This window comes from Carassius carassius, chromosome 8 (genome assembly GCF_963082965.1).
Source record: "Carassius carassius chromosome 8, fCarCar2.1, whole genome shotgun sequence".
Taxonomy (NCBI): domain Eukaryota; kingdom Metazoa; phylum Chordata; class Actinopteri; order Cypriniformes; family Cyprinidae; genus Carassius; species Carassius carassius.
This window is the reverse complement of record NC_081762.1, coordinates 18,311,252-18,324,372: the sequence shown is the minus strand read 5'-3', so window position 1 is coordinate 18,324,372 and position 13,121 is coordinate 18,311,252. Positions and strand designations below refer to the sequence as shown.

At 42.1% G+C, this 13,121-nt stretch overlaps 1 protein-coding gene across 1 annotated transcript in view; it reads left to right on the top strand.

Moving 5' to 3' along the window:
- The window catches only part of LOC132145442 (angiopoietin-2-like), a 61,948-nt gene that overhangs the window by 14,336 nt on the left and 34,491 nt on the right, over positions 1–13,121 (top strand). Inside the window, exons 2-3 of the mRNA XM_059556482.1 lie at positions 8,951–9,097; positions 10,510–10,631. Of these exons, the coding sequence (XP_059412465.1) occupies positions 8,951–9,097; positions 10,510–10,631 (269 nt within the window). The remainder of the gene's footprint in view (positions 1–8,950; positions 9,098–10,509; positions 10,632–13,121) is intronic.

Genomic DNA, 13,121 nt, shown 5'->3' with positions numbered 1-13,121 from the left:
TGCACCACAGCTGTTTCAGTGGCCCAAACTTTAATATCAGTTGTGGATAATGAATGAGAAAGTGTAGTTTCGGAGTGAAAGTACAGGGAATACAGACTGGAATGAGGACAGGAATCTGAATGCTTAGAAAAGGGATGATTTTCGTTTGTATGGTGGGGGACAAAATCAAATCTCCTATATCCCTACACTTCAGGTAAATGTCCCAGTGCATCTCACCTTCTGGAATGTAATGTCCAATGAGAAATGGCAAAATCCTGAAGAGGCACCAGACCTGAGCTGCAGACCCTGATAGTGTGTTTTTCTTTAGGACAGAATCTGGAAGTTTCTGAGGGAGGTTAGCCTGTTCATTCCTCCCTATCTTAAATGCATCCAATTCAGCATTTATCTGACTTAATGAGACAATGTGCAAAAAATGTAATGCCTGGATAACTCTGGTAATCCCAAGAGGCACCACACCCTCGAGAAAATCGTGCATTAAGTCAGGGGGAAAGTTTTTTGTCACATCAAAGTAGTCCAGCTCAGTGAAAGGGCACTCACTGACCATACCATATGTCTGTTTGGATATTCCAGTACTTTCCCTGAGTGCTTGCAGATGGTACTGATGTACCTGAGAAGATCGAATTATTACATCATCTTCGTTAACGTGAGACCTTAGGTCTTTGTAGCTAATCATACAAAAGCGACAGATCCGTCCACTGCTAAAGCAGCAGGTGAAACCTGCCAGGCTGTGAGCAGACAAGTTGTCAGCTGAAATAGTGGCAAGGGCGCATTTCAAAATGATGTTCTGACCATTTACACTGACCTGGAGTCCTTCAGTGTACAACAGTTTCAGGTCATTAATCAGGGGCAGCAAGATGTCTCTGTATGAGTACTTCTTTAGAAATTGATTTCTTACAAGTAAGCACAAATGTATATGCCTCAATTGTGATTTGCAGTTAGATTCAAGATTGCCAATCATAAAATAGGAAGCTGCTAATTTGTCAACTGATCTTTTAGACACCAAGGGGTTTACCACTTCATATTCATCAGTGTACAGATGTAATCTTACAATATTAGGATCTCCAAAAAAGGGGTTCTCATGGAATAATTCTCCATCTGTGTAACTGCTTAAAAATAAATACTTGGGGCTTGTTCACAGGTTCTTCGATATGATTCAAATATGTCATGTTTCTCCAACTAAGTCTTAAGAACATCAATGATAGGCACATACTGAAATGTGTCCTCCTTCCCCTGGCTATTGGTTCCAATAATGTGCTTGACTGGCTCCACTAAATGTAGATGTTCTTTGCAATATTTGAAAAGTTGATAATCTGACTGAATATAGGCAAACACACTTTCAATAAGTGTCTGATTAATTAGCAAGTTATTCAAGTCTTCCTGGTCCTCTAGTCTAAATCCAGATTTTGTCAAGTGGAATTTTATGATTTCAAAATAATTTTGTTGGAAAAATTTCAAGATGAACTCCAAGCTGGAAACAATGGTATCCTGAGTTACTTTAGGAAGTAAATGTTTTTCTTGAACATTTAATATAAAGAGGGCTACATGCTGTCTCAGTCCCAATAACACAGTTTCTAAATCAATTCCAAGCAAAGAATTTTGGATCTTCTCTAGCAGATCATCTTCAGGAACCTCCTCCTCACTTTCATTGTTGTCTTCAAATACAGTAGCCTTTTCAAATAGGGGATGTTGCAAAGCTTGTCTGTGCTTTCGATAGATATGGTTTCTGTAACTTGCAACAGTTTTATATCTTCTAAAACATCCCTCAATGTCACAGGTAACACTAAAATCTGCTTGGTGGTTATGTTGCACTTGCAGGTGAGTTAGAAACTTTGTGAGTTGAAACTTCACAACATCACAAAATGAACATTTATAAATTTTCATCTGTAACGTTATCTCTGAAACTTTCTTTTGCATCAATGAGGATTTATAGTTTGAAGCCAGTGGCACGTACCATCTACTGACCATTTATCAACCATGGTTCCTTTTCAGGAACTCGAGCTGCGTCGAAACGCTTTTGGGGAACGTCCCTGATGAGACCGACTCTGAATATCGTGTGCAATCAGTCCATCGGAAAGGCGTGACGTCACGGGCGGGGTGACGTAGCGACCAGGAAGCTATAAAAGCATGTGCCGTGCAGCTGGCTTCAGCTTCGAATCTGTCAGCAAGCGCTCTGTGTGTGCATGTCAAAGTCTGTCCTGTTGGTCCTATTTATTGTTGTCTGTCCCTTAGCCATTAAAAGATCGCTAAAACAGCTTAATATGCCAAAACAAAAGCAAAAGACCTAACATATGAAGGGCGATTCCAAGCCACGTTATAGATTGTGTGTTCCTCCCTGCCCTCGCTACATTACGAGTGGGGATACACACAGTTTGTGCGTGGCTTGCCTGGGATCGAAGCACGCTGAGTCGGCTCTCGAGGGGGCCGACTGCCCGCATTGTGAACGAATGCCAATGCGGACGCTTCGATCCCGCAGGGCTCTCTTCGAGAAGTGAGCCTTCGCAAGCGTTCATCGCGATGCCGGTTCCGCTTTCGCCGAGGCGAAGCCGCGCCGGCATTCGTTGGGTTCGCAGATCGATCTGCTGGAAGGTATGGAGACGGGCACGTCCTTATCTCCTACGTTCCCACCAGATCTGCCTGATTCCGGGGTTTGGAAGCCCGAGCTTCGGCTCTTCCCCCCGAGCATCGGGCTTGACGCTCTGCCTTTCTTTCTCTGAGGAGATTGACACGGAGGGCGTCGGCGAGCTTGTAGTTGCACAAACAAAGTTGCATAAGCACAGTATAAAACAAACAGTGTCATTATACGGGCAGCGTTAGTGAGCAGCTATTTAATCTCCGAGGGGATTAATATTGTTTGTGTGACTAATTATTTGCGTGCTGTCGAGGCAACGCGTGTATTACATCATTTTCAGTTTTGATGTGAATTTTTCCATACCCGACCGCGTGTCTGGTTATTTTAACTCCATTTAATAAGCAGGAGTTGGTTCTATCACGTCAATGTGTACTTTATCACAATCTAGACCGTGTTTACTTGTCTGATTGTTTGATTATTTTTAAATTCTGAGGAATATGACTCTGAGAAGTCAATATATCATTATATGTGTACTTTATCACAATCTAGACCGTGTTTACTTGTCTGATTGTTTGATTTCACTAATTCTGAGGAATTTGGATTGCATTAGATTCTGAGGAATCTAATGACTGTTATCTAACTTCGAGAAGTTCAATATATCACTTCAATGTGTATTGTATCACAATCCAGACCGTATTTACTTGTCTGATTGTTTGATTTCATTAAATTCTGAGGAATATAATGACAGTTATTTGACTCATGAAGTTAGATGTACTGGAGGGACTGCTGGGCGGGAGCAGCCCCCTCCGCGTACAAACAGTCACGACTACAGAGGGCAGCCCCTACTGGGGTAGAGCGGTGTCCACCTCATTACACGGTGCCCGTCTCACCTCAGTGCCCTCGGGAGGTGGGTCTGCCAACCCTGCCGGAGTTTCAGGGTGCAGCGGCCTCCAGCGAGCACTACTCAGTTATTTCCGCCCGTGAGCGTAGCGGAGCTGGGATGCTCGCCTCCCCTTCGGGGGCCTCTTACTCCAGAGATCAGTCTCGAGAGACTGATTCCCTTAGGACATTAGCTAGCAGCGTGGAAACTACTGCCAATGTATCTCAATGGGTCCTGCGCACAGTGGAAAGACAATAGTCGGCCTCCTGCAGGCTCTGGTTATGGAACAAAAAAGTGAATACCCTTTTTAGGACGGAGGCCATCGAGGTGGTCCCTCCTCTAGTCAGGGAGTCCGGGTTTTATAGCCGGTATTTCATAGTTCCAAAGAAGGATGGGGAGTTGCGTTCGATCTTAGACTTATGTCATCTAAACCTCTCAGTAATGTCACTGAAGTTCAAAATGCTCACTGTCAAACAGATTGTAGCTCAAATCAGATCCGAGGACTGGTTTGTCACAATAGATCTCAAGACGCATACTTCCATATCCATCCTTCCACAACACAGGAAGTTTCTGAGGATCGCTTTTGGGGGCAAAGCCTACCAATACTGAGTACTTCCCTTTGGCCTCGCACTCTCACCCCGCACGTTCACGAAATGTGTAGATGCGGCTCTGGTATCCCTCCGTATGCAGGGCATCCGCATTCTGAACTATATCGACGATTGGTTGATTCTAGCTCAATCAGAGCAGATGGCGGTTCGACATCGAGATGTCGTCCTCGCACACATGGGGGAGCTGGGTTTGAGACTAAACGCCAAGAAGAGTGTACTTTTTCCAGTTCAGAGAACCACCTATCTAGGCGTAGTGTGGAATTCGACCACGATGCAGGCACGCTTGTCTCCTGCTCGGATCGAGTCGATCCTCACATCAGTCGAGAGAGTCAAAGAAGGCCAGTCACTCACTGTCAAACAATTTCAGAGATTGTTAGGGCTGATGGCAGCTGCGTCCAACGTGATACCTTTTGGCCTGCTGCACATGAGACCCCTACAGTGGTGGCTCAAGTCCAAGGGCTTTTCCCGAGGGGAAATCCACTTCGAGTTATCAAGGTCACGCGGCGGTGCCTTCGTGCCTTAGACATGTGGAGGAAACCTTGGTTCTTGAATCAGGGCCCGGTGCTGGGAGTTCCTTGTCGCCGTGTAACGCTAGCGACAGATGCGTCCCTCACCGGTCGGGGTGCGGTCATGAGTGGCCACCCTGCCCGCGGTCTGTGGAGTGGTCGCCATCTAACATGGCACATCAATTGCCTAGAGATACTAGCGGTCTATCGAGCATTGAAATATTTCCTCCTAGACCTGAGAGGTCACCATGTGTTGGTGCGCACCGACAACACATCAGTGGTCTCTTATATCAATCACCAGGGGGGTCTGTGTTCGCGCCCCTTGTACAAGCTGGCACACCAGATCCTTCTGTGGTCCCAGGGCAAACTCCTCTCGATCAGAGCAGTGTATATTCCTGGGAGATTGAATGTGGGAGCAGACATACTGTCGAGACAGGGGCCGAGGCCCGGGGAATGGATGCTTCACCCCGAGGTGGTGAAGCAGATATGGAGAGTATTTGGCACAGCCCAGGTGGACCTCTTTGCGACTCAGGAGACATCGCAATGTCCCCTCTGGTTTTCTCTAGTTCATCCAGCTCCTCTGGGACTGGACGCTATGGTACAGACCTGGCCGAGGCTTCGTCTGTACGCTTTTCCCCCTATCGCTCTGCTCCCGGGAGTTCTGGCGAGAGTACGCCGGGACGGGGCCCGTCTACTACTAGTAGCCCCGTTCTGGCCGGGCAGAGTATGGTTCTCAGATCTAGTCTCGCTCCTCGACGGCTCTCCGTGGGAGATACCGATCAGGACAGACCTACTCTCACAGGCACAGGGCACGATAATTCACCCTCGCCCGGAGTTGTGGAAGCTGTGGGTGTGGCCCCTGAGGGGGCACAGCTGTTAGCAGCTGGTCTCTCAACCGAGGTTGTTGAGACCCTACTCCAATCCAGAGCTCCCTCTACGAGGAAACTGTACGCCCTGAAGTGGAAGCTCTTCACTTCATGGTGCAGAGACCGCCAGCTTGACCCAGCAGACTGCCCAGTTGGTACAGTTCTGGAGTTTTTACAAGCCAGGCTCTCTGCGGGGTTATCCCACTCCACCTTAAAGGTTTACGTGGCGGCCATAGCTGCTTTCCATGTCCCTTTCAATGGTCAGTCAGTGGGTAGACACCCCCTAGTTACACGTTTCCTCCGCGGTGCGCTGAGGCTGAGACCTCCAGTACGATCCCGTGTTCCCCCCTGGGATTTGGTTGTGGTTCTAGAGGCTCTTTGTAAAGCTCCATTCGAGCCAATACAAGATATCTCAGATAGACATCTGACACTGAAAACTGCCCTGTTACTGGCAATCACCTCACTAAAGAGAGTTGGAGATCTTCAGGCCCTTTCGGTGGCCCCTACTTACTTAGACTTTGCCCCTGGTATGGCCAAAGCATTCTTATACCCTCGAGCGGGTTACGTTCCGAAGGTTCCCTCTGTTACACCACAACCTATCGTACTGCAGGCCTTCTGTCCTCCTCCCTTTCGGGAGCCAGACCAAGAGAAGCTAAACTGTATGTGTCCAGTGCGAGCACTGGACGCATACGTCCACAGAGCTGCCCTGTGGAGAAAATCAGACCAATTGCTTGTTTGCTACGGTCCTTCTAACAAGGGTTCTCCTGCCACCAAGCAGACCCTTAGTCGTTGGATAGTCGAGGCTATCAACGTCTCCTATGAGTCCTCTGGTCTTCCCCCTCCTTTGGGGGCCAAGGCTCACTCTACTCGGGGTATGGCGGCCTCCAAGGCCTTCTCAGCAGGTGTGTCCCTCTTGGACATCTGCAACGCTGCGGGGTGGTCCACGCCCTCCACATTTGTCCGATTTTACGATCTTGACATGCGAGCCACCCCGGGCTCTTCTGTTCTCTCGTCTTAGCTGTGCTCTTTTGACTACACACTAGGCAGGGATTTGGAAGTCTGGCAGCGTGGGCACATCGTTCCCCAAAAGCGTTTCGATGCAGCTCGAGTTCCTGAAAAGGAACGTCTCAAGGTTACGTATGTAACCCTAGTTCCTTGAAGGAACGAGACGCTGCGTCGCAGAGCCATACTCCCGGCACCCCTGCCGGCGCTTGCTTCCCTACTCGAAGCTGAAGCCAGCTGCACGGCACGTGCTTTTATAGCTTCCTGGTCGCTACGTCACCCCGCCCGTGACGTCACGCCTTTCCGATGGACTGATTGCACACGATATTCAGAGTCGGTCTCATCAGGGACGTTCCCCAAAAGCGTTTCGACGCAGCGTCTCGTTCCTTCAAGGAACTAGGGTTACATAAGTAACCTTGAGACGTTATCTGGGGATAAAAAAAACAAAGCATAAATAAAACTTCTTAAACCAACTATGCATTAAACACACCTAACGTTAAAAATTTTTGGCTTTAGAACACTTGAATACTAAAATGTAACCTTGTGCTATCATCACTTTAATCCAGCGCATGCGTCACAGTAAACATAAACGAACGCTGCACAGACCGGCCGAAAGTTTTGAACTGTAGCAGTGTCCATTTTCCTGCTGAGTTTAGCTCCAACCCTGATAAAACACACCTGAACAAGCTAATCAAGATCCTCGTCTGGTCTGGGTTGGAGTTAAAAACTGCACGAAAGTATCTTGCGGGCCAAAGTTAAGAACTTCTTCACCTGTTAACATAGGCCTGGGAAAAATACTCACTGCAAAATGAGTAGGCCTATGTGTGAAACTGTGACACACTTTCACATAATCATTCACCTCCGTCTTCCACCCGGTTCACTTTTATTTGAATCGGCGCCGTTTATTTGAACAAAGAGCGCGTGCTTAATTGAAATGAACGTTAAAATTCACGCTTCTGACTCGAAGCTCGTCTCCTTATAACACAGTTATCTTATTTGTAGTTAACAATTCCATTAACATTTACAAGGAAATAAAGGGAGACTGTATCTTAATTAATTTAAAAACCGGAGCAAAATTAATTTAACAGGGCTTGAACCGACGCCTGACGAAGCCCATCAGTGCTTCACACCAGTGTTTTTGAGCTTCTAGTATCAGTGTTTAACACAATGGCTACTCTAACAAATATAAATATTAACTGTAATACAAAATATTTCGGTAAAATCATTTAAAAAATGTTAAAACTTAACTTACCTTAGGGTATGAGCTGTCACTTGTCTCGACTCCTCTCGAGATTCATCTTCGCCAATCCACCAATAGGAATTCAAGGATGGATGACGCAACGCATATATGCCACCGGGGAGGAGGAGGGGGTCTTTTTATGATTATTTGTTTTTAATGTTTCCTTCGGTAGATTAAAACCATCACAATATGATATACAAAATAAAGAAAACTCCTGATTAGTTTATGTTTTTCTTCACAAATTGATTCGTCAAAAAGGTAAACTATAATGTAAAGTAATATGTTTCATGCTAATGTAAAGCTCAAATCATACATTGACTAGATATTAATATTTTTGACTACAGCAGTCATTCTCATGGGTCTTGACTCAAAAAGCTTTGTGAATGTGTTGAGTAAGGCCTATAATTATAGTGTAATATTTAGTTTACACTTCAGTCATAAAACATGAATTATAGAACCATTTTAATAAAAAAAGGTTCTTTGCATGCAAGGGTTCTACATAGAACCATTTTTTTGGTAAAAGGTTCTATTGGCCAAGTACGGAACCCCAGGGTTCTATATAGAACCTTGAGGAACCCTTTTTTTTAAGAGTGTGCATAATTATCACCTTACTGCACCCTACTTTTTCAGGCTTCTGATTAGCCAACATGGCTTTACGGTTGAGATTATATCACCACCTACTGGCTTGGCATGCTCTTGACAGAGCTTCATAGCATGCGTTTGCATTTCATGTGAATGAAGATTCTTTTTAAAAACAGAATGAAAAACTCAGTTTATAAACATACAGGTGTACGTGTGGACATGGCCTAAAATAATGTGGTTAATCAAAGTTCTTTCATGATTTAACACGAGGGGGCAATTAATTTTTCATTTAGGGACAGGTAGGTTTGGGTTTATCAAAGTTCTTTCATGATTTAACACGATGGGGCAATTAATTTTTCACGTAGGGACAGGTAGGTTTGGACATCTTTTTTCATTTTTGATAAATTAAATCATAATTTTAAAACTGAATTTTGTATTTACTTGCATTATCTTTGTGTAATTTTAACATTTGTTTGATGATCTGAATCTTTTAAGTGTGACAAATATGCAAATATGCAAAAAACAAACAAACGAAAAAATACACATATATATATATATATAAACAATAGGCTTTTAAGTTAGTGCGCTTTAATAGTGCCTATGCAAGCTTATGTTCTCTTGTGACGCTAACAAGCGTAGCTGTTGGAGATGTTGGTGTACAGTATGTTTGTTGATGTGTCTTGTGCCATATTTACAGCTGGAGAGCTATATACAGGAGAATGTGAGATCAGAGATGGAGCGGAATGTCATTCACACTCAGACAGCCACCATGCTGGAGATTGGAACCAATCTTCTAAGCCAATCAGCAGAAAACACACGCAAACTCACAGATGTGGAGACACAGGTGAGGCTGATCAAATGAGATTGTCCGAATTGTCCAAAATTCTCTATTATAATGAGAAAACTGCCCAATAATTTGCATTGGAGGCTTACAATTGAATTAAATTCTTGGAGCTCAATGGCTGGGAATTTTTAATCTTGTGCAATAAGTGAGTTCACAAAACTAGGCCTCAGTGCATCACATTTGACACTTAAAGCACTGCTGCCCATTTTGTATAGTGTGTGTGTGTTTTGATTTTTACTCATCTGAATTCATGGCCAATAGAAGCAAGGTTTAGTGGCCATGCAGAGTAGTGTTGGAAAAGAATCAGAGAGACAGTGAAAACAGTCCAACTAAAACAGCAATAGTGTTTATCCTCTCAAAGAGTGATTGTTTCACACCGCTATGTTTTACCTTCATTTTTTTACCATCAGCAGTTCATTGAACATCATAGTGCAGCCTGAAAAAATATTGAAGTGTTTTTGCCAGGGCTTTCAGTGTGTTTGCTGTGTTTGAGCTGCTTGAAAAAAAAACATGTAGCTGTTTGAAGTAACAGGCATGATGGGATAATCACCGCTGATCTATGTGTGACTTTTGGAGTGTTTGGATCACTTGATTATGGCTCCACAAACTTAAAGAAACAATTCATCCAGAATTTAACCAACTCTCATGTCGCTCCAAATCCATAACTTTCTTTCTTCTATGATGCACAAAAGGATAGATTTTAAGTATTTTATGCTGCTATGAATAGGATCTGTCCAATGTGTGATCATTCTTTCGAGCTGAATCGTTTCAGTGAACCAAAAGATTTGGTCACAGTGGTTTACAGCTTATTTAAGAGGAAGATTGCAAGTGAATACATGAATGTTTCAATGTTCCTAACACAAAACTATCATATGGTTTTCAATATAGTGCATGAGTTTAATGAACTTTTTGTTAAATACAATTTTTAAGGTGCTTTGCATCCTCTTTGAAGGTTGAAAGCTTCAGTCCGCATATATTGTAATTGAATGGAAAAGTGTGACCAGCACAGTCTATGGATTATTCCTTTTTGTGTTCTTTGGAAGAAAGAGAGCAATTCGGATTTGGAACCACATAAAAGTAATGACAGAATTAAAATTTTTGGGTGAACTATTACTTTAACCCTGATGAAAGCTTATTAACACATTGTATTTGTTTCCAGAATTGCTACTTCAAACATTGTTCTCAGATAAAGTTGGCAAACTTAATGTTGCAAGGAAACATCTGGTACTACCTTCAACATTTAACTACAGCGTTTTCTTGGAAAAAAAAATTAAATCCTGTACATTTGCATTCAAGCAGAGATGAAAAACCATAGTAGTTGGACAAGAAAAGCGCCATCATTCTCCCATGTCTTTGAATATTTTAAAGGTAATCTCTCTTTCTGCTTGTCTGTCATGTGGGCCTGTTTGCAGGTGCTGAACCAAACCAGTCGTCTGGAGATCCAGCTGCTGGAATACTCTCTGAGCACCAACCGACTGGAGAAGCAGCTCTTAGAGCAAACCCAGGAGGTCTCCCGCCTCAATGACAAAAACAGGTGAGTCGTCTGGAAATGTGCAGTGTCTGTCACACCTTCCTGTACATGAACTCTGTCTCTAAAGTTGTTACAATGTGTATTTTTGACACAGGAATGCAAACAGTAAAAAAAGATGCAAAAAAACTGTGATATTATACAGTACCTCTGAAGTTGTTCATACATACAAGTTTGTTCAAAAAGATGAAAATGTGTCTGTCCTTGAACTACACATCACACAATAATACCTATGAGTATTAATTAGAGCATGTATCCTGTTTTCAGCTTTCTTTTTATGTAGTGTTTTCTTTTAATATTTTTATATAAAATAAAATCCACTGGACCTCATGTCCTCCTGTACTTAACTCTAATATTAAACATTGATTCCACGCACATTCACGGAGCTGATCAAATATAGTAAACAGAAACTAAAACATGTTTGCTTGATGTGCAAGAAATAATGAAATTTGTTCTTGTGCATAGCAAGTGCATTTGAGCATCTGTTTACAATATCTGATGTTCTTTATATAGGCACTACTTTGATCAATGTTTATATACAATTAAAAGATGGTATCTTGGTAGAATGGACTTTCAATGGAGGGACAGGAATCTGTCGGTTTCTTTTAAAATATCTTCATCTGTGTTTTAAAGATGAATAAGAGTGAGTAAATGATTAAAGAGCACTGTAACCATTTACATATCCTCATGTATTTCCAAACCTTTGTGTATTTATTTCTTGTGTGTAGCACAAAAGCAGAATGTTGGTAAGCAAGAAGTTTCAGTTCCCATTGACTTCCATTGTATTTTTTTGTCAATACAGTGAAAGTCAATGGGAAACAAAATGTTTGGTTACCAACATTCCTCAAAATATCTCCTTTTTTTGTGCTACAGAAGGGAGACAATTATACAGGTTATGAAACAATATGAGGATGAGTAAACGATGAGAGAATTTTCATTTTTGGCTGAACCAATCCTATTAATATCAGCTGTAAACAAGACCAAAATCATCTCATCTTCATTCACTCATCTTTATTCCAGGTGTTTATTATCTTATATACTGAAAATGAGTTAGAAAACAAGCATCACCTGTTTCACATCTCTTTTATGACTTTATAGTTACATTCAAATAAACAATGATGCTGCAGAGAACCAAGTACCTTTGACACAAAAAATAGCACTCTGTTACAGTAAATTGGCTGTCAAGAGCCAGTAATAAAGGAAACACATTTTCATCTTTCCCTGGTGGTCTTAGTATGGCTCAGTAATTATGCATCTTTCTGCTAACCCAAATTAAAATATGCAAGGTTTTTTGTGGAAACTTTCTGTCTGGATATGGGACAGTAAGATAATCTGTTCAGGAGTGAAATATTGTTGGATTTTATTTTGAGACAAGCTGCTTTACAATAAAGCTGCAGCTTAACAACAGCAATGAAAAATGTGTTCATGTCCACAAATAAACTTAAAGATAGATAACTTAAAAACTATTTTGTGTATTTTCAGACAACATGACAAGGTTTACTCAAGTGCAGAGCTCCTTGAAGGGATGCATGCTGGAAGAACAGAAAGAGCAAGCAAAGAGAGATTTAGGGAATGTTTCTTTCGAAAGTTGGTTGTTTAATCTGTGTGGGTGGATCGTTTCAATAAAAAACTGCTGCAAAGTCATTAGTCGGACTCATAAAGATCAGACCTGTGGGATTTATTGTCTTTATTTGGAGCTTGGTACGGTGCCAGCTCACACAGCCTGTCAGAGTGTTGATTTTGATTTTGATAGAGAAGCCCAGGCAATAACACCATCTGTGAATGGCAGCGGTGTCCAGGTGTTTACAGGTCTACTAGCCTCTTAAGCTCACAGAGGTGTGTTATGTGGAATCTGAGAGGCTTGTTCAAGGGTGTCGTCTGTGCTGAGAGCAGCATGAACCAACAAACAGCTATTCACACACAGAGTGAAGTATTTAAAATTAGGATTTGATATGACACTTAATATAGTAAGACAGAACAATTGTGTCTAAAGGTGCGATTTATGTGCTTCTCGTCAACATACTGTTGCCTGCTTGAGCAATACAAATGGTAAAACATAATTCCTTTATAAATAAATTTGCTAATAAAAAGTCTTTCAACATTTACTGATAATCAAGAATATCACTATATTATTATCACTATATTAGTATTTTATTTGAATGTGTTCAGGGAACGTATTAAAAATTAGCCATGGTAATTTAATTTAACTCCGCTCAAATGAAAGAAATGAACAAAGTGATTTTTTGTCATTCCAAACACTTGAGAAAATGTAAGCCTAGATGCACTGTAAGTCGCTTTGGATAAAAGCATCTGCTAAATGCATACATTTATTTAAATGTATTTATTTATATACAGTATAGAGAGAGAGAGAGAGATGTTGTTTCCAGGTCCAATACATAGCTGGTTTTCGTGAACTTCAGAAAGTCATTGACATATTTCCCCCCAGTATTTGAAGCATTTCCTTCATTACTTCTTTTATTTTATTTTTTATTCTTT